Source organism: Buteo buteo, chromosome 16, assembly GCF_964188355.1.
Source record: "Buteo buteo chromosome 16, bButBut1.hap1.1, whole genome shotgun sequence".
In the NCBI taxonomy this organism is placed as follows: Eukaryota; Metazoa; Chordata; class Aves; order Accipitriformes; family Accipitridae; genus Buteo; species Buteo buteo.
In genome coordinates, this window is record NC_134186.1 from 3277267 (window position 1) to 3304562 (window position 27296).

The following is a 27296-nucleotide window of genomic DNA, read 5'->3' on the forward strand; positions in this document are numbered from 1 at the left end:
GTGGTTCCTAAATTCAGAATGGGGCATGGAGAAGACCCAGTGGCCACCCTGTAATCTTGGGATGCCTCTTCTGGTTTCTAAGAGGTTGCATTTAGAGACTGGTCAGGAGAACTGAGACTACTGTGTTATCATTGCCTGTTACTACTTAAGAAATTTATGAATCAGTGAGCAAAAAGGCTAGTGATGCAATGGAAAACTCCTTCCTGTTAATCAAAACACAGTTGGTGCATCTGAGATGATTTTAAATAATTGCACTTTGCTTATTTGATTTCAGCTTAATTGTTGCGTTCTAATCTTATTTCCATTTCAGCCGACCGGATGAACCGACTGCAGACTGCACTTGCAAGTTCCCAGCAGTTCCAGCATATGTTTGATGAACTCAGGACCTGGCTAGATGACAAACTGTGCCAGCAAGCTCAGAGCCAACCTATTTCTGCTAAACTGGAGAGGCTACAGAGCCAAATTCAAGAACAAGAAGAGTTCCAGAAGAGCCTTAACCAACACAGCGGCTCCTACGAGATGATTGTAGCCGAGGGCGAATCTTTGCTGCTTTCTGTCCAGCCTGGGGAGGAGAAGACCACTCTGCAAAACCAGTTGGTCAGCCTCAAAACTCACTGGGAAGAGCTCAGCAAACAGGCTGCTGATAGACAGTCTAAGCTCAAGGACTGTTTGCAGAAGGCTCAGAAGTACCAACGGCACACCGAGGACCTCCTGCCTTGGGTGGAGGACTGCAAGGCAAAGATGTCAGAGCTAGAAGTAACTCTGGATCCAGTGCAGCTGGAGGCGACCCTTCTGAGATCGAAGGCTATGCTGAGTGACGTGGAGAAGCGTCGCTCCTTGCTGGAGATGCTGAACAGCGCTGCCGACATCCTCATCGATGCTTCTCAAACCGATGAGGATGACGTTCGGGATGAGAAGGCTGGGATCAATCAGAAGATGGATGCCATCACAGAAGAACTGCAAGCCAAGACTGGCTCCATTGAAGAAATGTCACAGAGGCTCAAGGAGTTTCAAGAGAGCTTCAAGAACATTGAGAAGAAGCTGGAAGGGGCGAAGCACCAGCTGGAGATCTACGATGCACTAGGGCCGCAAGCCTGCAGCAACAAGAATTTGGAGAAGCTCAGGGCACAGCAGGAGGTGCTGCAGGCCCTGGAGCCACAAGTGGATTATCTGAAAAACTTCACTCAAGGTCTAGTGGAAGATGCCCCAGATGGGTCCGACTGTTCCCAGCTCTTAAGCCAAGCTGAGGTGGCTCAGCAGGACTTCAAAGCTGTGAAGCAGAAGGTAAATGACTGCTGTACGCTCATGGAAAACAAGCTTGAAGGGATCGGCCAATTCAATAACCGGGTCAGGGAAATGTTCTCTCAACTGGCGGATCTCGATGATGAGCTAGACAGCATGGGCCCCATCGGGAGAGATTCTGACAGCCTTCAGTCCCAAGCAGAGGACGTTCGCACGTTCCTGGGTAAACTCCACAGGCTGAAGTCTGACATTGAAGCTTCTGAAAGTGAATGTAAGAAGATGCTGGAGGACGAAGGGAGCCCTGATTTATTAGGACTGAAACGTGAATTGGAGACTCTAAATAAACAGTGCAGCAAACTGACGGAGAGAGGCAAGAACCGTCAGGAGCAGGTAGAAACGACACTGTCTCGTGTCGAGGACTTTTACAGCCGGCTGAAGGAGCTGACCCACATGACGACCGCAGCGGAGGAGAACGAGGCGTTGCAGTGGGTGGTGGGAACAGAGGTGGAAACCATCAACCAACAGCTGGCAGACTTCAAAGTAAGTTTTTATGCTGTAACTCTTCTTAAGTGGTATTTGGTGTTTGAAGGTCTGTTTAGCGTTGTGGTCTTTTGTGTAGGACCTCTGGTCTTCAAGGTATCGTGGTTTTGTTGTTTGTTGCTATAATGTCACCGGTTTTGGTGTGGTAAAATATCCTTGCTCTGGAGAATGTAAGGTCAACTGCTGGACTTGATAGTCTGTGGTGAAAAGGTGCAGAAAGATTTTGTGATTGGGAGGAAAAAAACTTTTCCCGGTTCTCGTTGTGATGTGTAATGTTGGCGTGCTAGTACCTCGTGGGCTTGTAGAGGTGGTTGGTATTTAGGTTTTGGGGGAGGGAGAGAAATTTATGAGTCCGGCTGAACTGTAAGTTGGCATCATCTGAGAGTTGAGTCCAGATCGGATCATCCTGCAGGTCTTTCTAACCGGCCCACCATTCCTGCTTGTTGTTCACTTCATCTAAGCCACATATTGCATCCATTTTGGGGTCTTTGAGTACAAATAAAGGCACAGATAAACTGTGGGACAAGGGGTACACGCAGGGAATAAAACCAAAGCAAAGTTTTTCTGTGGGCTGTTCATGTTTCCAGTGAACAACTGATGGAGACCTTCAAGGCTCACATGAAATGCTGAGAGAGGGAAGAGTTGGAGTGTGCTTGATTATTTTTTTTATACAGTATTATGGTGTTGGGTCATGCTGTTACACTACATTAATTATATTAATACTGCTTAGAAATTCTCTTGCTGTGAAACTTCTATTACTGATGTGCTCGGTAGCTGATGATTGGGCTGATTTACATCTGGCTGCTCGTTTCCTGGTGTTAATGGGGGGTAGGAGGGGGAAACGTTTTTACAGCCATTTACTTTTCATCTCATGGCTAATTGATCCCGTTCCACCACTTAATAGCTCTGTGAAACCTTCACCAGGACAAGGTATTTCTGTTTTGGGGGTTGCCTGTCCAAAAAAAAGAGCTTGGAAGTGTTACTTACGGGGCAAACTCAAACTCATCTGATTGCATTGCTGTTAATTCTTGTGTTGGGCAGTGGTTTGCATTGAGCTTATTCTGATGGGAGGGATTTAACTTCTTCATTAAACGCCACACAGTCGCTTGGAACAAATCTATCCAAAAAGGAGTTTCTAGTCCAGTTTCACTGGACTTTTTCACTTAAAACCAGTGAAACTTTCCTGCAGAGCAAGGGATTATTCTCGGCTGGCGAGCGGGGCTGGCAGGCGCAGCTTAACCCGTCGTAGTGCTTGCAAATGGTCTATATCTCAGTGACCTTGAGGATGACCCTTTAAGACAACGGTGGCCTGGGCTGCATGAGCCGAGGGTGCTTTGGAGGGTGACATGTCCTTACCAGGAGTCATTTGTTGGCCATCGAGGCCATGCGGTGCAGTTGAGGTCGCGGTTCCTGGAAAAACGAAAGTTGCAGCAGTGACGGTCGGGTTTTGCAGTGTGATGGCTGACAATAAAACGGGGGAGAAGCAAGAAGGGTGGATGGAGCAATCGCGGTTATGCAGCAGCATTCCTCCCATGCACGGTTCATCCAGAGAGCAAGCATTTTTCTGCAAATTGTGAATGTTGCAGAGCAGATCTTTGCAAAGCCTCACCGTACGGTTCTCTCTAAGGGGAAATGCAATCCCAGGTACCAATCTGCACGTGGAAGGGCATCACAGCGTACGGGCAGGGACCGTCTGTACTTCAGACGTGCAGGAGGGAGAGCGATGGAGAATTCTCGCTTGGGCTCTGGAGGCAGCGGGGAGCATGGGGGGGCTCTTCTTGGTTGCACCAGACTTTTATTTCTTAACGCCTAAGACAATATCACAACTGTCTCCCTTCTTGGACTGCGAACAAGATGCAGGCACGATGTGTCCGGGGGGACCAGAGGCAGCTCCTCAGCCGGGCAGTGCTCCCCGGGGCGGCGTGGGGACAATGCAAATGAGCGCGGGGAGGAGGATGGGGTGGCTGGGGCTCTCCAGGAGCGGTCGCGGTCTGTCTGTCCAGAAGGCTCAAATGCAGGCAGATATTATGTCTTAAGGCATTAATTTTAATGAACATCTGTGTAAATGAGATGCAAATTAGGCATGGCCCCAGGGCTCCAGGCAAGTTGCCAATGCAGCCCTGACAAAGGTGGGCACTTCTGGACTCATTGTGTCCAGATTTTAATAAAGAAGATATATTGATGGCTCTGATGGAGGCCGTGAACAGATGACTTTTGAAACACCTTATACTTCAAGCTTCCCATATATTTTTCTCTTCCTGCCTGCAAACACCCCTCAAACTTGCCCCAGAAGGCCACAACCTACAACAAACCCTTAACTTTTGGAGAAGTGCCACCCGTGCATTTCCTCTCTCTTCCCCCCAGCCCCATTCCCTGGTCACAGAGGGACTAATCCTGGCTATGGGACGGATGAGCCTTCTCCCGCTGTAAGTGCTCCTCCTGGCCGGGTTTCTCGAAGGCAGGAGGCTGGGAAGCAGCTGTTGGATCTTGCTCGGGGGGAAGCTTTGTTCGCAGGAGGTGTTTCGGTTCAGCGAGCGGATGCGATGGTGGGGGTGGCTACACCGAGGGGCTGAGCCCACGCCGGCACCCACGGCCATCGGAAGCCAGGACGGCGATGCAGCGTGGACCTGGCCTTCAGGGGATGGGGGAAAACTAGGTAGGGACTGGTTTGGAGCACCACGTTGTTAGAGGATTGTAAGAAACCCGTCTGGAAGAGACTTTAAGGGGTCATCTAATTTAGCCCCTAGTTTTATGGTGAGATCAAGTGCAGCTGCAAAGCATTTCTGTGGTTTGGAGTCTGTGCTTATATGGACATACTGATGGATTGCTTCAGATACAGCTATGCTGCAGAAGAAATAGCATGGTTTTAGCAAAGGAACCTCATCTTTAACTCCTGGTCTTCAGCACGAGTTTAACCCAAGTGACTGTCTTTCCATTGCTGCCTCTCTGAGGAGACCCTTCTTTGTGAAAAAACTAAAAGTTGGAAGAATCTTTCTGTGCTGTCTCTCCATGAGCATCATACGGCCGAGTCGGGCTCTTTAGCACAAGGGACAAGTGACAGCCAACAGCAAGAGCTCCTCATACGAGCTTTCAGGCTGGGGCATTACTTCCCCCTCCACTCTCTCTGCTGTCAGCTTAGGTTTCTCAAAGCTTATGCTAATATTAAATTTTAATGACTGGCATCAAATGAGCCACAGTTGAAATGTTACTAAACATAACAACTATGTTGATTCAGTTTAGCAAATGGCAGAATTCTCCGGGGAAGCGATTCCCCAGGTACGGATGAGAGACGGAGGGTCATGCAAAGACGTAGGGGTTTTCTCCATCGCGTGCTCTCCAGCGTCAGCAACCCCTGAGCTAGACGACCCCGAGTTACAACCCTTCCTCTAATGCTGTACTTTGGATAAAACTTGTGCTGTTCAGTGCAAGTGGCCAATCTTCCTTTACGCTTTCAAGAAGCAGAGGTGAGGTTTGCTGGTTCGGAGCAGTGGTGCCAGAAAGCCCCAGGCATGGGCTCGTCCTATCTGGCCAAAGAGCATCCATCAGCCTGGGCCGCAGAGACCTGATGGAATCAAATTCTTTGGTGGTTTTTGGGAAGACATGTGTGCTGGGGTAGCTTGGCCTCCTGGCTAAGCGAGCTCAAGCCTGGGTTTTGTTTACGTTTTTTACAGTGGCTTTTGAACTTGGGTTTCAAAGCCTGGCTGGTAGTTAGCGTTGGCGATTCTGAGCTGGGACCCTCTTTGATTCACCATGTTGGTTTTGGTTAAACTCTTAACGTTGCCATATTTCACCTGCAAAGCAGAGCGTAACGCCCAGCCCTAGGTCAAAGGCACGAGCAGAGGTTTTTAGGCTTGCTGCAATACAGAGCGATGCTCGGGAGTGGAAGGATGCTGTTGCCTCCCCAGTCGTATCACGCCAGAGTGGTTTTGCTTTGCTGGGGACACCTTCCTCCACGTGACGAAGACAAGAGCAGGAACGGGGCAGCCTGCCTTCCTTCTGAGTTGCGCTCAACGGCTGGAAGAGATTTCTGCAAGAGCCTGGAGAACTTGACCCAAAAATGAAACCCAAGGAAAAGCATCAAACTCTACATAACCGAACGGTCGCCATCGCGTTCAAATCGGCGCAGATGCGGTTGGCTGAAGGGGAAGACGCGCGGTGACGCCTCTGCGTGCGGCTGGACCTCCATCGACTTGCCGGCCCCCTCCCAACGCCGCGCCGGCAGCCCCCGCCGTCACCGCAGCTGCGCTTTGCCCCACGTCTCCTGGCGGCGTTGGGGCACGGCGGAGGAATGCTGGCGAGCCGGGACCTGCCGCAGCTGGCACACGCCGCGCCGCTTATCCAGGATCTCGCCTCCGAGTATTAATTAAACCCCACCCTTGCCTCAGCCAGAGAGGAGGGGGGGATCGGGAGGGGGGGTCTGCTGCGGGGAGCGAGGGACCGCAGCATCCGACCCTCCAGGGCGACGGCTTTGCCGGGGCAGGTCGTGGGGAGTGGAGGGAAGAGATGAGATTTCGGGTTCCTGCCTCTCCTCCTGCTGTGGATTTTGGGGGAGGTTATTTGAAACCGGAGTTGCTCAATGCAGTGAACTCGGGCACCGCTCCTTCACGCCAATAAAGGTTTTATGTTGGACGATGGAGAGGGGGAGGGAGAATCCCTAGACAGCAATAACTGAAGCCGCACTCCCATTTTATTGTAGAGCAGGTCAGGCCGTCCGGAGTCTGCGGAGCCCTTGTGCCTCCAGCACCCTCTTTGTCTGCTTGAATAAAAAAAAAAAAAAATAGGAAAGAAATCCCAGGAGGGGTGATGCAGTGAGTGAGTAAAGCCCTAAACGGCATTAGTCATCTTGCCATTCAGATGCCGCTCTGTCTAATCCTGCTCCAGGTCCTCCCTGCTTCACCCTAAGTAAAAGCGGCAATTAGCCGGCGCTCGTCGCGAGCCCACGCGCGCTCCTACGCCCTCCCTGCCGCTGCCCCCCTTCGCGGCAGAAGGACGTCGGCTTTCTTCGGCGCTCTATTTATGACTCTCTTAATTCCCCCAACCTTTCAGACGGGGAGCTGACTCAACGGCGCTATCAGAAACGCTGCTGTTACTAATAACTCTTCGCCTCGTGCCCGGCGTCCCTGGGTTTTCTCCCAGGTGTCGCTGCCCGAGGCTGCTGCTTTTCGGGAGAGGTGGCCTCGGGGGTACGAGGGAGCTCACGGGCATCGCGTCCCTTGCGTGAGCCGTTGTCGTTGCGTGGGGCCGTCGGTGGCAGGGAGAGACGTGGGATGGGGACTCGGCTGCCCAGCACTGTGCGGTGTTGAACGGTGGTTATTTTGCAGGAGGATGGAAATGGGTGGTTTCTTCCCAGTTTATCCCATTTACGTTTGCAGAGCGCGCTCCTCGGTGGGCTGGGGACGAGCGTGGTCCCTGATTGCACGAGTGGCGTTTTGTGATCTTCCTTTGTAAGACACGCGTATGATGATCTTAAAGGGTCTTTTCCAACCCAAATGATTCTATGATTCTATCTCGGGGACCGCCGGCTCTGCTCCTGCCGTTGCAGAGCTGCTCTCGAGGATGGGCAGAGGAAAACCAGCATCCCATTTTGGGGTCGCAGGGCTGAACAGGAGAGCAGGAATAAATCTGTATGTTGATGATGCAAGGTATTTAAACCAAAGCATTTACACTCGAAGCCTTAATTTCTCGAGACGGCACGTTAGCTGCCACTAGCAGGCACGGGTGCTCGTAGGCGATGCCCGAGCACCCAGCCCAGGCCTCCAGGAAGGTTTTTTTGGGAACTCCACTCCCAATCATATAGCCGAAGACCCCATGGCTGGGGGTGCATCGCCGGTGGGGGCTTCAGGGGTGGGTGGGAGAGGGGAGGTGGGTTTCTGGGCTGGGATGGGGCAGGGAAGGGACACTCTGCCACTTGCTGTGCCCCAGCCTGGCCGAGGGTATTTTTAACCCTTCTGTGCCCCCGGAGGAATGCGTGCGGCTCCCGACAGTCGTCCAGTTGGGAGCAGCTGGGTGGGACTGGGCTGGAAGCAGGGACAGGCTGCACGACGGTGTCTTCTCGTTGAACGCTTTCCAGACCTACTTAAAGTATCTCTGGCTAGTATTTTCAGCATCAGCAACACACGCAAAAATGCCTCCTCTCTGACAGCTGTTAAGCTGCCTTAAAGGCACCATCTCCCCTCGTTGGAGAAGAGGATGATAAATGCGGGGTGATAAGCGCGGGCTGTGACGGGGCTGTCACCGAACCTGGCTGGGGCGAGTGGCCCAAGCGGAGCTGCAAAGCCTCGGTGATGTTTGATACGCTTCTAACCTGGTCATCCGGGAGTGTTGTAAATAAACCTGTTTGCACAAGAGGCACTTGAGCACAAGTGGCCCCCGCAGCCTCCTCGTCCCTTGGAAGTAAATTTTATCGCAAAGGGAAGAACAAACGTGCCCCCGGAGCTCGTCCTCCCTGAAGGGAGCGTTGCCGGTGCGCTTGTTCATCAGCGAGCCGCAGATGGGTTTTGACCTTGACTTGTCAGCGGGCAGGCAGAGAGGCACTGGCACTTCCCCGATCCCGAGCAAGCCGAGAACAAGAGTGAATTAAGCCAAGAGCTGCTGAGACCGACCAAATCATAGCGAGGCTCTTTTTTTTTTTTTTTTTTTTTTTCCCCTTTTCTTGACTGTAAAACAATTAGGCTGTGATCAAATGGTCCCTTTCAGGAGCCGGCTTGGGTCACTTCTCCAAAGCCACCCACTTGCAGATGCTTTGGTGACCCTGCCAGGTCTCAGCTGAGGGAGACGGCCGTAGGAATGTCCTCTTGCAGGAGCCCTCGTTAGCTGGTGGTGGTGACACTTCGCAGTGTTTCCAGGAGATACTAAAAATACCAGCTTTGCATAAGACCGGGAGAGCTGAGCATCTGAGGGAGGAGATGGGAAGCTTTTTGTCCACAAGGGCTGAGCAGAGGAGGGAGAGGAGCCCGGTCCTGGCGGGACGCGGCCATGGAAGTGGGAGCGCGTGGTGGAGCGAACGCAGGACTTTCCCGTCACCCACAGCATCCAGGCGAGTCACCGATCTCCGCCGGGGAAGGGAGTGACTGTGGCCGCTGGGTCTGGAGCAGACGGGGGCTTCTCTGGGGAAGGGCTTGGGCTTGGATTAGTCACCACAGCGTTTCAAGAACAATTGCCAATTCTTCTGCCGAAGGAGTGGTTTAAAATGTCTCCCATCCAGAGGATTCTGTGGATGATAACGCGCTTACCTCACTTCCTAAAGAGCCTCCAGAGCAGTTTATTAATCACCCCATCCCTCGTCTCTCCCTGCTGTCCCCGATTACTCTGACACTGGGTGAGGAGCAGCTTCTGCAGTTTTCCATTTCCCCGAGACGGGCAGTGGGATGGCAGCACCCTGCCCGTGGGTGCTGGGTCACTGGCAGCACGGAGCAGGATGGCCGGAGAGCCCAGGGTGCTTCACCCACCCTCGTACAGCCCCAGAGCAAAGCCTGGCAGCCACGGAGGGGAATTTGCAGGAAAACTGGGCAGCCGAGGACAAAAATGGGCATTTCGGCAGGTTGTACCTCCCGTGCCCAGCCAAGCTCCCGGCCGCAAGGACCCTGGCACGTGGCTCTACCCTTCGCTCACAGTCCCGGCTCAGGTTGGGGCTGTTTCAGGGTGCTCTGTGCACGCAGATGGGGTCCCAGGAGAGCCCCAGGCTCCGCAGCGATGGAGCGCTGAATGCCACGGTGTAGGGCTGTGCCTGAGCGCTGCTGTAACACGTGGGCTCCAGGCTTCGTTTGGGAGAATTATTTATACCAACATCTATATTAGCTGCCTTGCAGGGAAAGCGCTACGGTGCAGCTCCTGCACCGTTGGAGAAAGAAAATAAATTTAAAAACGCAGCGCTCACTGCATCTCTACCTCCAAACTGCAGAACGTTTCTCCAGGAGTTCCGTTTTTAACCTCTTTCTAAAACTTTTCCAGTGGAGGTGCAGACCCCCATGGAGCCAACTGAGGTTTCCTCCCACAGCCCTGCGGAGGAAAGTCCCGAATTAACGGGCTACAGGTTGCAAATCGCTGCTTGAAAGGCGCGCTGGCTCCCTGCATCACGAACAGCCGTAGCCTTTGAAGAGAAGGATTGCGTGGTGGCAGAGGCCTGACATGAAATCGGGTTGAAGTCAGCTGTAAGCCAAGGGGATAAGGGAGCACCCAGCCCGGCACGGTGGGATGGGATTAGCCCGGGTGCTCTTGCCTGGAACAGGCTGGGAGCTCGGGGCTTGCCCACGCGGTGCCGAAACGGCAATCGCAAAGATTTGGCAAAAGGAGCAAGTTTAGGAGGAGGAGAGCAACAGCACTGAAAGGGAGATAAAGAAATCCCTCTGACCTTCTGACAAATGCAGCAAAGGCTTTAAAGAACATGAATCCTCCGGTAAAAAAAAAAAACCACAGCAAAACCTAAAAAGCAGTTTCTAAGGCAGATTTGGGTTGTGCGTGATTTGGCTTTGTGCTTTTATTGCAGTGTCTGAGGGAGGCTGAAACCCACCCCGAGTCCCTCCATCGGGCTGGAGGCGCTCGGGGTTTATCCCACCTGCCTCGTTTGGACATGGCACCGTGTCTCAACCTCGCGGTCCCTCCTGCCACCACCGCCTCGGTGGCCCTCACGGAGTCAGATATGGGGGACGCGGTCAGCAAGACGTGTAGGGCCAAAGCTCCTGGTGCAAAGGCAGGAGCTCTCCTGCACCCACTCTCAGCCAGACTGGGCGAGCGGGTGCTACACTGCCCAGGGCAGGAGGGTGCCAAGGTGAAGACTAAAGAAGCTTTGAGGACGAAGGTGGCCCTTGGTTGTACCTTGGGCTCATTAGCGATGTGTTCATCAGAGATCTCGAGCTGTCTCTGGGCTCTTTTGCTCATCACGTAACACAGGTCCCTCATTTCCAGCTGCTGAGATGCATTAAAAGAAAGCTAAAAATATATTGGTTTCCAAATACTGCTTTCCCATGTAAACAGTGGCGGCAGCGGCAGGCAGGATGTAATGCAGTCGTAAACAGGGTGACATCACCCCGTGACGGGGAAGGCACGCGTCCCAACGCTCCAGGGCCAGTGGCCATATGAGGAAAGCTTGAAACCTACAGGTCTGGGAGACAAATGGGGATGCTCCTACTTGGAGCAAATCTGGGAAAACCTCTGGGTGGGTTTTAGCTGAGGGGCTTTAACTTTCGCTTCAGGATGCGACCGTCGGATGGCCTGGGGTGGCTTTGGGTCACGAGTGGGGCTGGGCTGGGTGACAGCCCTCGGTGGAGCTGTTTGGTTCTCTCCCCACGGCGAGCTGGCTGCCGGAGCTTGGGCATCCCAGCGCCCGAGCGCGTTGTCCGCAGCCGTTTGGCCAAAACGTGCTGGTAACGGGGCAGGTGAGAGGAGGTTTGGTGACTGAACAAAAGCCAGGTGAGGGGTCCTGGTGGTCCGTTCCGCCCACCGCCGCCATGCCGCAGGGCCAGTGAGCCGCAAAGTGAGCAGACACGCTCTCTTGAGCTCGGGGCTGCAGCTCTGAAGCTCTATCAGCCCTTTATTTCAGTCCTGGCACTTGCTGCTGGCAGGGCTCCGCGTGCTGGAGCCGCTCGGAGACACCCGAAAGGACAAAAATTCAGACGGGACCTTCGCGTCCTGCCCCATCCTTCCCTCGCACCAACACAAAGCTCGAGCAAAGCCCTGAAGTTGCAATTCCCAGCGCCCTTCGGCTTCTGTCCCCAGCGGTGGGGTGGCCCTTGGTGGCTTAAAGCCATGGACTTGGGGAACCTGCAAGAGCTCTGCCCGGGATCTTCAGGCCAGGCACAGCAGGTTTTTAATTGGCTTTAGTACTTGTCGAATATTTCCCTAATGGTTTTAGAGATGGGGGGATGTGTTGGAGGAAGACTTGGCTTGCTTCTGGCACGTGACTCGGTGAGGAAATGGGAAAAGAATTTCTGGCTGTGAAACGGCAGCTCCACGTCGAGATCGTTCCTTCTTCACAGTGGAACAAAAAGCCTCCGCGCCCCAGCCCGGATGCCTGGGATTCCTCGCGGAGGGGCCCCCGGAGCGGTAACGGTCCCGCTTCTGCTCCGCCAGCTCCCGGCCAAGGTGGTAGCGGGGGAGCCGGGGGTGGCTTTGCCGGAGCGCTGGCACGGCACGGCCGCCCTGCCCCTGTTGTTTCAGCTGTGCTGGATTAATAACAGGGACCGAGAGCTGGTGTGTCCCCCGCCAAGTATAAAAATTTGGGCTTTGGGACGCTCTTGCAGTGTTGGCAGTCAGGGCTGGAGGAGGCTGCGGGGCCAGCCCTGACCGTCCGTCTGTCCGTCCGGGAGGGCTCTGGGGGATGCGGAGGGGACAGCTGTGGATGGGCAAAGGGGCTCCCGGGGGCTGCTTGGGCTCCCCCCTCGAGCAGTGTGGGGCTGGGAGGGGGCTGTTTGTACACCCCTCCCAGGTCCCTGCTCCCTCGCCACCTCCTGCTCTTTTCTTTGGTCATATTTAATCCTGAAAATAAGAAAAGGAGTTTCCAAAGGTTTCCCGGTGTGCAACCAGCCCCGCTGAGCGCTTCGGGCCGTTTAACGGGCGTTTCTCCTCCATAGCCCTGAACCCTCCCCTTCCACAAAACATCCATTCCCGTCTCTCCAAAAGGAAAAAGTCCCTCGGGGAACGCGGTGCTGCATGCTGCATGTGCGGTTGGTGCCAGGGCACTTGCGGACGAAGGGTCCAAGGACTCGGGGACGTGGAAGGTGGGCTCCCCCCGCAGCTGTACCATGACCTTGGCCAAGCCCCAATGTTTTCGGAGACAGCAGGCACCTGCAGCGCATCCAAAAAAAAATCAGGCTTTTCATCTTTCCCTGGCCGTCAACCTCTCAGCTGTAATACGGCCATGGCTCGCCACGGCCGGGTGGGAAGGTTTTTGGTGAAACTGCAGCACGGCAAAGTGCAGACTGAGGTCGCAGTCTCCCGACATTGACATTATTGGGGTGCACGGTACACGCTTTTATATATCAAGCACCTGCCTGGCCTCTCATATTTTTATCCCGATGCTATAATTCATCCCCGAAGTAGCAGGCCGGGTGGCTGGTGGGGCGGGTTGTTGCCTGGAGATGCGTGGAGGCTGTTTCAAGCCCTCCTGTTTTCTCTCCCAAGTCTGTGACTTCCCTCAGCATCACTTCGCAGCAGTGATTCACACGCCCGGGCTGCCTCCCTCTCCCAGCCCCACAGCAGCCGCTTTAAATTTTTCCCTGTCTCTTAAACCCCAAGGGTCGGGGGGTGGTGGTAGGGGGGGAAAAGATGGTGATGGGGGGAGTGGGGAGCGTGATGTTGACCCAAAACCCGGGCCGTAAAAATTAGATTTTAGGAAAAGGAGCCTGGAGCCGGCGAGGCGCGCGGTGGCAAGTTGCGGGTGGGTTTTTGGCAGAGCGGTTGGTAGCGCCGGCGGAGCGATGCGGCTTCGGGGAAGGCAAAAAATGGTACTTTGGTGGGGTTTGGGGGTTGGGTGTTTTTTTTTGGGGGGGGGGGGTGATTTAGCAACTCGGTTCTTTGTGCAGGGGTGGGTGTGAGGGGAAGGGGGCCAGGCCCCCTCCCAACCGGTTGAGAAGCGCCTTTAAACGCCGTATCGGGGAAAAACACCGGGACCGGCTGCGGACAAAGAGCCGGGCGAGTGCGGGGGCTCGGCGGGGCCGGTGCCGGGGAGGTGGTGGTGGTGGTAAGGGGGGGGGCGTTGAGCCGAAGCCGCCGCCGAGCCAGGGCGTTGCTGCTCTTTGTCGGGGGCTGCCGCCTCCCCCCGAAGGAGGGGCCAGCCCCGGTGGGGCGGGGAAGGGGCCACCCCCGGGCTGCCACCGGGCGCGGAGACACCCCCCCCCCCTAATCCCCCCCCCCACCCCACTCGGGCTCCGGTTCCCCCCCCCATTTCCCGGGGCCGGTGGGGAGGGGAGGTGGCTGGTGGAGGTGGGGGGGGGGGGTGGAAGAGACCGCGGCACCGGGGGAGGAGGCGGCCCCCGTTGCTCCCGCCCCGCTCCCGCCCCGCGGTGCCGCCTCCCCCCCCCCCAGCCCGCCCTCCGCCGGGGCTGGCAGCGCCGCGGGAGCCCGGTGCTGGCGGCGAGCGACGGTGGCGGCGGCGGGGCCGGGGTGTGCGGCGGCGGCCTGCGCGGTTCGGCCTTTTGTTCCGCCGGCGGGAAGGAGAACGGGCGGCGGCGGAGGAGGAGGAGGAGGAAGAAGAAGAAGAGGAAGGCAGCGGGCCGGGAGCGCCATGCATCCCGCCGTGCCGGCCGGGGGCTGCCCGCGGGGGAGACGCGGCCCCCCCCGCCCCCGGCCCGGCCGCTGAGCCGCGCACAAAAGGGGGGCGAGAAGGGGAAGGGGAGGGAGGTCCCGGTGCGGGGGTGTGTGGGGGTGTCCGTCCCGTCTTACCCCCCCCCCCCCACCTCCCCTCCCTCCGTCCTCGCCGCGGGAACCGGCCCCCCCCCCCCCCGCCCCGTCTCCCCGCCATGGCCGGGCCGCCCGGTGGCGCGGAGCCGCCGCAGCCCGCTACCGGCTGCCGGGAAAGTTAGTACGAGAGGGGCCGGGAGGAGGAGGAGGAGGAGGAGGAGGAAGAAGCAGCAGCAGCAGGAACCTCCGGCCGCGGCTGCTCCCCGTCCCCCCCGCCGGCACCCGGCAACTTGGGGGATTTCGTGCCTCTCCGTCCCCTTGCCATTTTTGGATGCGTTTGATAGCCCTTTTTTTTTTTTTTTCCTGGGGAGAAAGAGAAGGAAAAAAAAAAGAAAAAAAAAAAAGAGCGAAGACCCAGCAGCCTTCCTCCTCCACCGCCGCCGCCGCTGCTGCCACCGGACTCCGCGGTACGTCCCGATCGCCGGGTGGCAACCGGCTGGATTTTGGGGGTTCGGTGGCCCGGAGCGTCGTGGCGAGGTGACGGGAACAACAATGCCATCATGTTTTTGAGACAGGAAACCTCTGAGTTTGCCCTGAATGAAGAACTTCCTGTGTTTAAACTTGTACGAATATCCGCTGACAAGCTCAGTTCAAATGAAAACACGAGAGTCGGGGGGAGAGGCTAATTCAGACCAGCTGGACTTCCACGGGACTTAGAGCTGGGCAGAAAATGCGAGGAGCCGCTCGCCACTCAGGCTGCGATACGTGAGCGGCCGGGACAAGCAGTGCCTTTGTTATTAAAGAAGGACAGACGGGATAATTTAAAAGCTTCAAACTCTTCGGCGGTTTCCGTCGCTGAACGGCGATTGGGAATATTTTATCGAAGCTGTCGGATTTGGATGCTTTTTGCCGATGGATGGGGTTTTTTTAGGCGGGGGGGGATGAGATGGGTTGTTTCGCTGCTCGGGACTGCCGGTCGGGCTGCTGAGCCGGCACGGTGCTGCCGGCGCACCCTCCCGTCCCCGTAGCGTCGCTGCTTTGGGATTAGAGTCTGCCACGGCGGGTTTGGGACCTGCTGGCCGTGTGATGCTTCCTGCGGTGGTGGGCGAAAGGTTGCCGGGGCGGTTTCGTCAGCCGTAAGGACGAGAGCATGGGCAAACCACTGAGCCGGCCAGACTGTTTACGGCAGAACCGCACTTGCCTGGGGAAGGGCGAGGAGGAGGATGGTTATATAGAGGATTGCTACGTGCCCCAGAGGTCGATATACGACACGATGAGAATTAACGAGCAAATCGATCAGGGATCGAAGCTCAATCAGCTTTCCAAGAGCACCCTAGGCAAGGGGGACGGCAGCACCATATCCAGCAATGGGACTCTGGGAGCTGCCAACGTCTTCGAGTCCAGGGCGCCAGAAACGAAGAAGTTGGATGAGCGAGTCATCTTCGACGCGCTGAAGCTCAGCAGCGATGTCTCCAAGCCGGCGCCAGCTCCACCGAGGAGACGACCGAACCCCGAGAGGAAGGAGAACGTCAACCGGCGGTCGTGGAAGTCCTTCATGCCACCAAACTTCACCGAATTTGCAGAAAGGATGGGGGCTTCATTGAGCGAGGTGTCAGAAGCGGGCGCCTCCAACCCTTCCCTGCGGGATAAGCGGGAATCGACCACCATGCTCACCGAGCGCCCGGGCCAGCCCGACCACGGCGAGCCCATGTCCGAGTCTCTCACCTTGGAGCACGTCTCCAAGTCCTCCGGTGCGGCGGAGGCTCTGACGGCCAAGCAGTTTGGCGCAGATGGCTACGGCGGTCCCCGGAATGAGCACCAGACCCTGCTGAATGCCGGCGAGGGCCGCGGTCACGTCGGGGACCTGGCCAGGGCTCGCCGGCTCCCCAGTGCCACCTGGCCGCGAGCCAGGAAGAATTTCATCAAGGGAAGCCTCAGCGATGGGCACCAGGAGACCCTGGAGGCCTCCGAGTCGGACTGTACGGTGGAGAACGTCAACCTCTCTCCGTGCCTTAGCGAAGAGCTGCTGGATGCAGGACTGGATATTCTCATCACCTCCAATCTCAGGGAGAAGACAGAGTCTGAGCTGAGATTTGAGGAGGACGAGCGCTGGGTGATGATGGAGGAGTGGGAGGAGGCGACGCTGTCAGAGAGAGGAAAGGCTGCTCTGGTGGCAGAGGAGAAGAGGAGCTGTTGCTTGGCAGATATATCTGAAGAAAGGGAACAATTTGCTGCTCTGGCGGACGGCTCTGCCCCCAGCCCGGGGACCTCCCGGTGCTGCGCGTCCCCGGGGGGTGCCGGCAGCCGCCTCAGCGGCAGCGCGTGCTGTACCGAGGATGCGGCGGTGCAGTGCGAGGCCGAGGACTTTGCTCCGGGTTCAGAGCGCTCAGCCAGCCCTGCGGTCCCCGAGTTGTCCGACACGGACTCCGTGCAGATGTTCCTGGAGCTGGAAGAGCAGTGCCTGAACGAGGACGAGAGCGATGGGGCCGTCCCTGGCCACGTGGAGGTTCAGGTCTCCCCAATGGATTCGGAGGGGCTGGACCCGGATTCGGCCAAACTGGCCGGCGCGGCGGTCAAAGCATGTCAGCGTACAGCCCCTTTGGACGTCAGCGCTTCGGACTCTGCCGTCGTGTCGGATCTGGAGGACTTTGATGTCACCTGCAGCTCGCAGGTGCCGAGCACGCTGGAGCCAGCGACGGAGCCCTTCTCGGAAAGGGACACTTCAGCCGTCACCCCGACGGACTCGGACGGAGGGGCCTCACCCAGCCCCGTGGCCATGGCAGGGCTGGGGTCCCTCCGGCAGTGCTCCCCAGCACCAGTGGAGGAGGATGCCCCTGACCCACTGGTGGACCCGGAGCTCACGGACAGTTGTGCGGCGGCGGTGCTGGTGGCTGGTGGGATGCCATCTCCCGAGACAGGCGCCCATCCAGCTTCTTCTGGCTTGGAGGGAGCTGGTTTCCCCAGCGCTCTGGTGGGGTGGGCTGAAGATAACCAAGACTTTTTGGTCCCTGATGGTGAAGTATCGCAGCTCCCTGAGGAGACCTGTCCTGGCCGAGTGTCCCCGGCTGGGCTGTCCCCCTGCCAGCCCCCAGCTCCCGACACAGTGGCGGAGGAGCTGGGGTCCCCCCCGCAGCACAGTGAGGCCGGTGGCGAGGGGACGGATCCATTCGGGACCCATCACCTTCTGCCTGGAAGGACTGAGCTCACCAACTGGGATGTCTCAGAACTGGTTTCTGAGGGTGAAGCCACAGATTTGGGATCGGAGGGTGAGGGAGCCGAGGGCCAGACTGATCCGGCAGAAAGTGGGGATGCTCGTTGTGGTTCTCTGCCGCCTTTCCGTGCCGGCTCTGCATCAGAGCCGGGCTCCGAGGCTCCGACGACATCCCCGGTGCCTGTTGAGGACCTCCCGTGGGAAATGGTTCCCCTGGGCCAGGGTCTGGCTCTGGAAGGGGCTGCCCACGCCGAAGGGTCCCCCGTGGAGGTGGCTGTCACGCACGGGGAGGCACAGGCAGCTGTCCTGCAGCCGGGAGACCTGGACTTGCTGTTTGCCTGTGGCTGGGAAGACCAGCCAGCGGCACAGCACCGTACCGCACCAGAAGAGCTTCCCGGCACGTCGCCCATCGTGGGGCAGCCTGCTCCCGATGCCATCCCATGGGATGGTGGGGGGCTTTCTGCTCCAACCGACCCACCAGCACCAGGGGATGTGGCTGTCCCAGAGCCCCAGGTTCAGGGGGCACCACCAGCCACTGGGGATCCTACCACGGGTGCTGAGGAACCGTGTATTGAGCGCTTACCTCCAGATGCCACCACCGCTGCCACGTCCTTGGCAGTGGAAGAGCTTCTGGATGCCCCACCACCATTTGCTGATGTGCCTGTTGCCACTGTGCCACCACAAGCGGCCGACCCGCTTGTCTCCGGTGTCAGGGATCTCGGTGGTAGCCCTGCGCCGGTGGCAGCCTCGGGGGATACAGACGACTTTGCCAACGTGGTTGTGCCACCCATCCTGGAGCACCTATCCACTGAAGTGCCAGCTTTAGAGGATGACCCCAGTGCGAGACCGCCCGCAGCGGAGGTGGCAGCTTGGGACGGTGCCTCCGTGCCGCTGGGCACAGAGGGTCCCCCCTTCGCCTTCCCACTCCCCCCGGGGGGACCCACCACCCCAGAACTGCCGGGCGCACCCTCTGCCGTGGCACCCACCGCACAAACCCTCCCCGGGGCCATGCTGGGGGACACCCTCTGTCCCCCCGGCCGTGGGGGTGCCCCTTCCCTGGCACCCAGCGAGGGAGAGGTGCCCGCGGGCACGGAGGGACCCCCCGACACCGCTCTCATCGCAGAAGGGCCTCCTGCTCTACCAGATGGATTCGTTCCAGATAACGAGGTATTTGTTGCTCAGGCGCTGGCAGGCGGGGTTTCAGGCGCAGAAATCACTTTATTTTGCACTTGAGGGGTGGGTGGGAGGTGGGAGCCCACTCGGTAACGCGCAGCCACGATCTGCAGGGTTCAGGCTTCAAAACAGCCTTCTCCCTCCTGAGTTCGGCTTGAATTTGGCAGGCAAAAAGTTTGGGGGGGGAATGGTGTGTTTTTATAAGTAGGGGAGGTAAAAGACTATCGCTGCCTGATGACCTAAACTATTGTCTTAAACTTTTTCAGCTTATGAAAGTACATTATGGTCACTCAGATGTAAATCACAGGCTTCAGAAAAACCTTCTCGCCGGATCCTGGCGGGGTGGTTCCCATCTCCGAAGCAGAAAATATATCGGAAGAGAGAATCCTGTAAAACAAATTAAGTGCAAATAATTCCTGTCCTGTGCAGTCACTGCTTTCTGTAGCTTTTTGAGCGAGCAATAAGGTGCTGAGGCTCTGAACGTGCGTGGGAAGGGGCTCAAATTCTCTCTGGCGTTTGGGGATTTGCTTTGCCGTGCTGTGCTCATGGCTTTTGCCTGGAGAGACCTCGGTGGTGGAGTTCCCACAGCCGAGTGCTGATTTACTGCCATCTGGATTAGGAGAAATATCACTAAGGAGACATCAGAAGTTAGTCAGCGCTGAAAATCCCGATTCGGTAGCAATTACTCATCGTTTAGGCTGTGCCACCCATTTAAGAAATGCACGTGGAGCGGCTCGGAGAGATGCTTTTTTATGGGGGGGTCCATATAAGCATGAGCTGGGGCACCCAGCGTGCACCTTAGCGAGGAAAAAGAGTTGTTGGGTTCTTGCCGTTGTACGTCTGTTGTCTGAAATGCACTGCTTTGGGGTCGGCATTGCCTTGCTGGTGGGACCCTTACTTTACGTGCAGCATCTCTGATTGCTCACCCCATAAATCTTCCGCTTGCTCAAGCCGTTGGCAGCTCCGGCTCTGCACCGGGGCGATGCCGGTTCTTCCCACCACGGGGTCGGGCTCAGCGCTCGGCAGCGGTGGGGTTAAGGACCGCGGCCGCCTGGGAGATGAGGGAAGCAGAAAGCGAGGGGATGCTTTGGGAAGCATTTCTGGAAGCGAGGAGGAGGTGTGGCGGAGCAGATGTCCTTCTGCTCGCCAAGATGTCTGTCCGGCCGCTTCGCCCGGGCAGGACACCTCGCTCTACGCCTTCTCCTGCCCAGCGAAGGGTGTACATTAAATATTTGTTTCAAAGCTGAGTCACAGCGAGGTTAATGGACTAAATTGCTGGAATCTTTTTATGAGCAAAGAAAAACAAGTGTGTTGGACATGCTCGCTCCTCAGGCCATTAGCGTGATTATCTTTGTAATGATCCTTGTGCAGCGTCATGCTCTCGGGCTGTACCGATTCATGTGTTGCAGGTACCTGTGGTCTGACGGCTGGGTTTTCTGCGGGGCTCCCTCCCTGCCCGGCTGCTTCGAAGCCCTGGAGTTTGTTTTTGCAGCGTGCGGAGGGCTCAGACCCAGCCTGGCATGCCAGACTTATCAACCTGGTCCTTTTGTGGGTTTGGCTCCTCCAACAACCAGCTCCATTTATAAACAGTAACAGGAGAAGCATCCAGGGAATCGGTGTTTTCATGTCACCATTTATTTCTTATAACCGTGGCATAATTCTCCCTGAGCAAACAGCTCTGGACAAGGTCTGCCAGCACACCCTTCGGTTCGTGTCCTGGAGCGATACCTCCCTGCCCTCGAGTTGCTGAGCTCTGACGGGAAGGAAGAGCTTTTTCTTCGAAAACGGGGCAAAGAAAGTCAAGGCAGCCCCTCTTACTTGGACAGGGAAATTTTTGTGTGTGTGTTTGGGGTTTGTTTTTTTGCGTTTGAGTTTTTTTGCCTGCCTTGTGTTCCTTTGGAGGCAAAGCAATCGCTGGGTCTGGAGAGCTGTGCCATCCACGACTCGCTGCTCTGCTAGGAGAGATTTTGCATCCGAGTGGGAATTTTTTGATGCCGTCAATCTCTATATTCTCGGGCACGTGAGGAGGAGGCACGCTTGAGAAAGCTGGCTGCAATCCCCTCTGCTTTCCAAAGAGAAAATGTTGCAACAGGGCCAAGGGCTCTGATCCTGTCCAGCGCTGGGTGCGGGGTGACCTGTGCTCTTGATGGGCTCGTGGTCCAAGGGACCAGAGTAAGCGATGAAGGACTCCGCTCCCTTTTTTGGGGGCTTGCACTGTTTGCTATGGGGAAGCAGCCGGCTTCTCCCTTGGCACCGGGCTGTGCGGCCGCCCCAGCCGTGCCAGAGAGGGACCGTGCAGCGGCAGCCGCGTCAGCGGGTGGTTACAGCAGATCCACAGCTCTGATAAAGAGCACTTATCTCCTTCACGGAAACAGGATTTTCCCTGCTGCCTCTCTTTACAATGGGGAGCTTCATTCGCTCTCCTCCCCCTTCCCTATCAAATCTTTTTTGGTTTAAAAAGCTTTTCCCCACAGGATTCCCAGGCAGGACCATGCCAAATATGCGGTAAACGACTAGCACATTAATTGCCTATTGCCTTTGTCTTTCGAAATACAGCTAGTTTCTCGGTGTCTGTAATTTTGTGGTTAACAAAACTCATGTGATGTCAGGTCTCCGTTCTCAATAGCATCACTATGAGAATTGCTTTGGGTTTTTCCCCAGGAGCATTATTTCCCAATCTGATGGCTGACCAGAGCTGATGCTCTCATTTCTTCCCCGATTTGCTCTCTCCACCTCACTCTGGTGCTTGGAAAAAGGGGATTTACCCATTTAAAAGCAGAGGTGGATGCGTATAGATCCCGAGCTGTGCTCCACACCAGCGAATGCCTGCTTGCATTACTAGGTCAAGGCAAGGGAGGAGTTTAGACAAGCTTGCACAACTCTAATAAAATCAGTGCAAGCAGCTACTGCATCCTCTCTGGAGAGGAGAGCCTGTTGTATCTATTGAACGACGGAGGGGCTGTAAGAGCAGCTCGCAAGTTATAAATAACTTTTCTCTCCCACCCTTCCCATCCCCAGCTGTTCCAGAAGGAGCAAGTGGATCCTCTCCAGCTGAAACTACAGCAAGTCAATGGAGTTGGTCAAGGACTCATCCAAAGTGCCGGGAAAAACTGTGATGTCCAAGGGCTGGAGCATGACATGGAAGAAATCAACACCCGCTGGAACACCCTCAACAAGAAGGTGAGAGCGTGGGGAGGTGGCTGTTCCTGGTTTCTCCCAACCCCGTTGGGGTCTGGTAGAAGAAGGGGGTCGTTGACAGGCTGCTGAGGCTCCGGCGTTGATGCATCACCGGCCTGACCGTGCAATGGGGTTGTGTTTGGGGTGCAGGTGGCCCAAAGAGTTGCTCAGCTGCAGGAGGCCCTGTTGCACTGCGGGAAGTTTCAGGATGCCCTGGAGCCGTTGCTGAGCTGGCTGACGGACACCGAGGAGCTCATCTCCAACCAGAAACCTCCCTCTGCGGAGTACAAGGTGGTGAAAGCCCAGATCCAGGAGCAGAAGGTGAGCAAGTACAGGGTAAGGGTTGGCTTGATGGGAGGGGGAGCTCTGGACAGCCGGACAGTTTTTGGGGGGTCCAACTGTAAGAGATAAGGCGTAGCTGGGATGTCTACAAGCCTGCTTCTTTCATGGTGGCTCTTCTACATTCTGATGTAATGAGGGGAAAACAGCAGCAGCAGAAAACAGGCAGCTCGTTTGCCCACACTCGCTATCTCCATCGTCTAAATCACCAGCGTTACTTTCTCGTCCCACTGCCTCTTGAAGTTTGCTGCTGGTTTTGCTGGTCGGCCGTGTTTTTCCAGCCCTAAGTTTTGTTTGTGCTGGTAATTCTGCTGCGTCAGGAGCAAGCTGGCGTTGTAGGTACCAGTTTGGGTATTTGGACAAAAGGAATGAACAAACTGTAAGAACCGACTCGAGGCGTGCCGGTGTTTGCAAAGATAACAGCCCAGGCCGGCGCCTGCCCTTCTGAGCAGGCGGATGAAAGTTCAAGTGTGGTCGTGGTAAAACATTTTAGAAATGAATTCTTACCGAGGCTTGGTCTGACGTATTGAGACTTTGAAGAGGAAATTTATTTAAAGTGAAAGTTAAGAACTTAATCTTCATAAGTTTGGGGGGTTGATGGGGAAGCCTCCGAAAAGTTCTCTGGCACAGAAGTGCTTTGAATCTCTTTTAGAATAGAATAGAATATTTCAGTTGGAAGGGGCCTACAACGATCATCTAGTCTAACTGCCTGACCACTTCAGGGCTGACCAAAAGTTAAAGCATATTATTACATTATTATTAATTTTTTTTTAACTGGTTTTGATGGCTGTCCTGCTGGGCTGGCTTTGGTCTCGGCCCCGTGCTTACGGTGGTTTTCAGCCACAATTAGAGATTTGCTATCTCTGAGGGCTAGAAGAGGTTCTGCTGATCCAGTCTGGTAACTTTTACCCTCCCTTGTTTCCCTGCTGTTGCTAAAGCTGCTCCAGCGACTCCTGGATGATCGCAAAGCCACCGTTGAGATGATCCAAGCGGAGGGCGGCAGGATCGCGCAGTCGGCCGAGCCCGCGGACCGGGAGAAGATCGTGGGTCAGCTGGAGAGCCTGGAGCGCCGCTGGGCAGGGCTGCTGGGCAGGGCGGCCGGCAGGTGAGAGGGTCTGCGCCGCTGGCCAAAAACACGGGGCCAGCTCGTCCTGCGATTCACGGTGCCCCGGAGCTTGGGGTTACAACACGTGGGGAGCTGGCGGAGATTTCTGTGCGGATACATCCTGGAAACGTGGAAACAGCTGGAAAACATGAGAAATCAAAGCCTGTTTGGGAGCTGAAGTTGATAGCGGTGGTTTACAATGGCAGGGAAGAGCTCAGATTAAATAAATTCCCTGCAGGGGATGGATGTTATTTTTATTCCTCTAAGCATTAACGTTTAGCTTTAGCAGCAACATCCTGTTGACACCTTTCTGCTGCCTGAATCTCATTTGAGTTGCTTGTTACTCCATAAGCCAGTATTTGAGGTTTTGAAGTCACTTCTGAGGGCCAGATTTGACCCTCCCAGTCTTTTAAATCACTGCCAACTAGATGGCCTGTCCATCTAGGACTTGTACTGGTACTGGGCTGTCTTTAAACAGAAGCTCAGCAGCTCTGAAACACTGAGAGCCCAGACACAAGCTGAGCACGTCAGAGGATCTCCAAGATAGTGGTAGGAATGGAAGAAAAGCAGCACAGCAGGGGAGCCTTTCTGCCACCTTCCCGGGTGGGTAAACTGGACCCTAAAGGCACAGCTGCAGGAAAAACTTATTTTGCAGTTTCTCCACATTGATTTTTGCGTTTGCCTTTGCAGCTTGCCTGACACAGTGTCTCACCTTGCTCTGAATAGGGCTGCTTGGGTTCCTTCTTCCTAATACTCGAAGCTGCTTCCCATGCCTGGCTCCAAGGGGGAGCTGCTCCTTAGTGTTTTATTCCTTACTACAGGCAGAAGCAGCTGGAGGACATCTTGGTCCTGGCAAAGCAGTTCCATGAAACCACGGAGCCTGTGTCGGACTGGCTGTCGGTGACGGAAAAGAAACTGGCCAACTCGGAGCCCATCGGTACCCAGACTGCCAAAATCCAGCAGCAGATCAGTCGGCACAAGGTAGGACCCGTGCGTGATCGGGAGCTGCCCATGGAGGTGGTTGGTATTGGGTCCCGCTCAGGTGGTTGTTTCTGCCGCGGCGAGGGGGTTTTTGGCACAAACAAGTATTGGAGGAGTTTTCCAGGCTGCTTTTATGTACAGAGAAGGCTGCAAACCCGAACCCACCAGTGTGGATAAATACGAAACTGATGTCTTTGCACCTTGCAGCAAATGTATCTGGCTCTGGATAGAAAAAACATTCCTGTTCTTGTGTTTCTTTTAAACCTTTTTTATTTTGATGCAGTTTGCCCATTCACGGGTGGGTTTTGTGTCTCCTTCATCCCTTCAGTTGCATTCATTGTTTCTGTTTCCCCATTTACGTTTGGTTTTGGTTTGGTTTTATCCATTTTTTTTTCACTCATTTTCCTTTCTGTTGTCCATTTTATCCTCCCGGCATTCAGGCTCTAGAGGAAGAGATAGAGAGCCACGCGGCCGACGTCTCTCGGGCGGTCGGTGTCGGGCAGTCCCTCTCCTCCCTGAGCTGTGCCGCCGAGCGGAGGCTGCTGGCAGAGAAGCTAGACTCTCTGCAGACCCGCTACGGCGAGGTCCACGACCGGTGCTGCCGGAAGGCAGCGCTGCTGGATCAGGCGCTGTCTAACGCCAGGCTCTTTGGGGAGGAGGAGGTGGAAGTGCTCAACTGGCTGGCTGAGGTCGAGGACAAGCTCGGCTCGGTATCCGTAAAGGATTACAAACGGGACGTCCTGCAGAAGCAGCATGCCGACCAGCTGGTATTTTCCATTTTCTTCCATGTTTATGTTGTTTGTTTTGTTGCATTTATCTGGTTTTATTTTTGTTTCTGGTCTGACTTTAATTTTGCGAAGTTTGTTCCGCTGCTGGTTCTCTTCTAGGCTTGGAGAAGCGTAAAGAGGTTTCATGTGTTAAAAACAATAATTGTGGCCCCAAAAATGGGTGTCCTGGGGGGGAAACTTCAAATGATTCATTTGCTTTGGGAACAATGTCTGAGCGAGCTTGGCCACCCCGTGCCTTTAGAAAGCTGGATGCTGTTTCCAAGAATGAGAGCTTGAAAAGCCCAGTGGGTTTTCTGAGCCAGGCTGGCCACCGAGGAAGCCGTCTGCTTCCGCTCCCCGGGGGCCGTGCAAGCTCTTTTCAAGAGTGAGGTTATGTCTAATCCAAGGGCAAGTTCTTTGGTAACACATATCCAATGGGATGGGATGGGTTTGCTCTAAGATTGCAGCCTTTGGGTCCCAGAAGTCCCAATAACTCCTGTAGCAGGAGAGGGATGACTGGACAAGTATCCGATCTGCTGTCCACCCTTCTCGTGCTCAGTAGGAGCCATTCGTGCGCTCCTTAGAATCTCTGGCTGGCAGGATTTGGGGACCTGCCTGCAGAAGTGTAACCCCAATTGCTTTTCTCTCCAGGCTTTGAATGAGGAGATCGTGAACAGGAAAAAGAATGTGGACCAAGCCATTAGAAACGGGCAGGCTCTTCTGAAGCAAACCACAGGTAACACGAAGATTTGGGCACGCTCTGGCCGATGTGGGGGGTCCGGGAAGCCCCCCATCCTCCACATCGTCTTCCCTGGGAAGTCCACGCTCTGCAGCGATATGTTGTTCGGGGGAAAGCTGTTCTCCCTCGGGTCTAATTTCCTTTCGGATACTCCCAAAGTAGCTGTTTTGCATCCAGACCTGGATGCCGAGCCATAAGCGCTCCAGCTTAGTAAATCCCAAGTACCAACTTCGCAGCTTCATGAGCGGGTGATTCCCACCACCGGCGTGGTGATGCTCAGCACTGAGCAGCCCTGCAACGCAAGGGAGGGTTTTCTCATCGCATCCAGCTGCTAAATCACATGGAAAGAGGTTAAAAATACACCCAGCCCTTTCCTAATATTGCTTTCCCATACTGAGCAGTTGTTGCTGTTGCCACGTGGGTGTGAGTTTATGTTTATGAGTGGGAAGAAAGGTCGGGGCAATGCATTTCCTTCAGATGTGGTCTGCTCAGAGCAGATGTACAGACCTCTGTCCTTGTGGGAGCCATGTAGCAGGAAGAGTGATTACAAAGAATTTGGCCTGCAGTTTCTTGTCCTCTCGGAAATAGTAGTAAAGAGCGAACTGGACCTTTTTTCCTTGGAGCTGTGGCACGTTAGTTGAGAACCGAGTTGTGGTGGCTTTGGGGCTTGTGGCAAAGCCAGGCTTCACAGCACGCTTCCCTCCTGTCCCAGGGAGGAGGTGGACATTACACAGGCTGGTAGAAAATGTCAGCTCGAACAGTACCTTCCCAGCTGTAAAAACAGGCTGCGAAGTTGCACTGATATATAGAAAAGTGAGACTGAAATTAGCTATTTAAAACGGGGGGGGGGGAACAGGGCAGGTGGCTGCTTCAACCTTCCTGCAGCCCCCCCAGCCCAGCATCATTTGCCCCTTGCTGCTGTCTCGTAGGGGAGGAGGTGTTGCTGATCCAGGAGAAGCTGGATGGAATTAAGACCCGCTATTCAGACATCACCGCTGCCAGCTCCAAGGCGCTGCGCACGCTGGAGCAGGCTCGGCAGCTGGCCACCAAGTTCCAGTCCACGCACGAGGAGCTCACCGGCTGGATGAGCAAAGTGGAGGACGAGCTGGCTTCCAGTGGGGGACAGTCCCCCGCCGGCGAGCAGATACCCCAGTTCCAGCAGAGGCAAAAGGTGGGGGGCTGGCAGAGCAGCACCCAAGGAACGGGGGACACGAGGGTGGGAGCCGGTGGGGGTTTGCTCGCTGTTTTGAGAGGCCTGGGAGGAGCTGGAGAGGGATGTCACCTGCAGAGCGCTGAGAAGGACATTTGTCCGTGGGTGCCTTCCACAGGAGCTGAAGAAGGAGGTGATGGAGCACAGGCTCGTCCTGGACACGGTGAACGAGGTGAGCCGAGCTCTCTTGGAGCTGGTTCCCTGGCGAGCCCGCGAAGGGCTGGATAAACTCGTGTCGGACACCAACGAGCGCTACAAGCTGGTCAGCGACACCGTCAAGCAGAGGGTGGAAGAAATCGATGCTGCTATTCAGAGGTCTCAACAGGTAATTTAATAACCCCGCCAGAGGCTGACGGCTTTTCTCCGGGAGAGTGGGAGCGAGCGGCTTGGCGTGGCTCCAGCCCGCGCGGCGCGATGGCGGCGGGAGGGATAGCAAGCGCAACCCGACGGGAGGGTCAAATCCCGTCGGGAACGCC

General features: G+C 55.7%; 2 protein-coding genes across 18 annotated transcripts in view; both read left to right on the forward strand.

Moving 5' to 3' along the window:
* MACF1 (microtubule actin crosslinking factor 1) overlaps nucleotides 1-27296 on the forward strand; it is a 146874-nt gene that overhangs the window by 91353 nt on the left and 28225 nt on the right. For all 17 annotated transcript variants that reach the window (XM_075047369.1, XM_075047360.1, XM_075047365.1 and 14 more), the window contains 9 exons: nucleotides 311-1782; nucleotides 21521-21682; nucleotides 21830-22000; nucleotides 22957-23123; nucleotides 23945-24104; nucleotides 24545-24871; nucleotides 25523-25607; nucleotides 26540-26781; nucleotides 26939-27145. In XM_075047369.1, the coding sequence (XP_074903470.1) occupies nucleotides 311-1782; nucleotides 21521-21682; nucleotides 21830-22000; nucleotides 22957-23123; nucleotides 23945-24104; nucleotides 24545-24871; nucleotides 25523-25607; nucleotides 26540-26781; nucleotides 26939-27145 (2993 nt within the window). The remainder of the gene's footprint in view (nucleotides 1-310; nucleotides 1783-21520; nucleotides 21683-21829; nucleotides 22001-22956; nucleotides 23124-23944; nucleotides 24105-24544; nucleotides 24872-25522; nucleotides 25608-26539; nucleotides 26782-26938; nucleotides 27146-27296) is intronic.
* Nucleotides 13845-18915, forward strand: LOC142040012 (uncharacterized). Its single transcript, XM_075047182.1, has 2 exons — nucleotides 13845-18496; nucleotides 18769-18915. The coding sequence occupies exons 1-2, from the start codon at nucleotides 15269-15271 to the stop codon at nucleotides 18913-18915; spliced, it is 3375 nt and encodes a 1124-aa protein (XP_074903283.1). The 5' UTR covers nucleotides 13845-15268.

Excerpts from the sequence above, each read along its gene's own strand:
- LOC142040012 (XM_075047182.1), top strand. The coding sequence starts at position 15,269 with ATGGGCAAACCACTGAGCCGGCCAGACTGTTTACGGCAGAACCGCACT. Across the intron at positions 18,497-18,768 it reads GATTCGTTCCAGATAACGAG|CTTATGAAAGTACATTATGG; the intron begins GTATTTGTTGCT and ends AAACTTTTTCAG.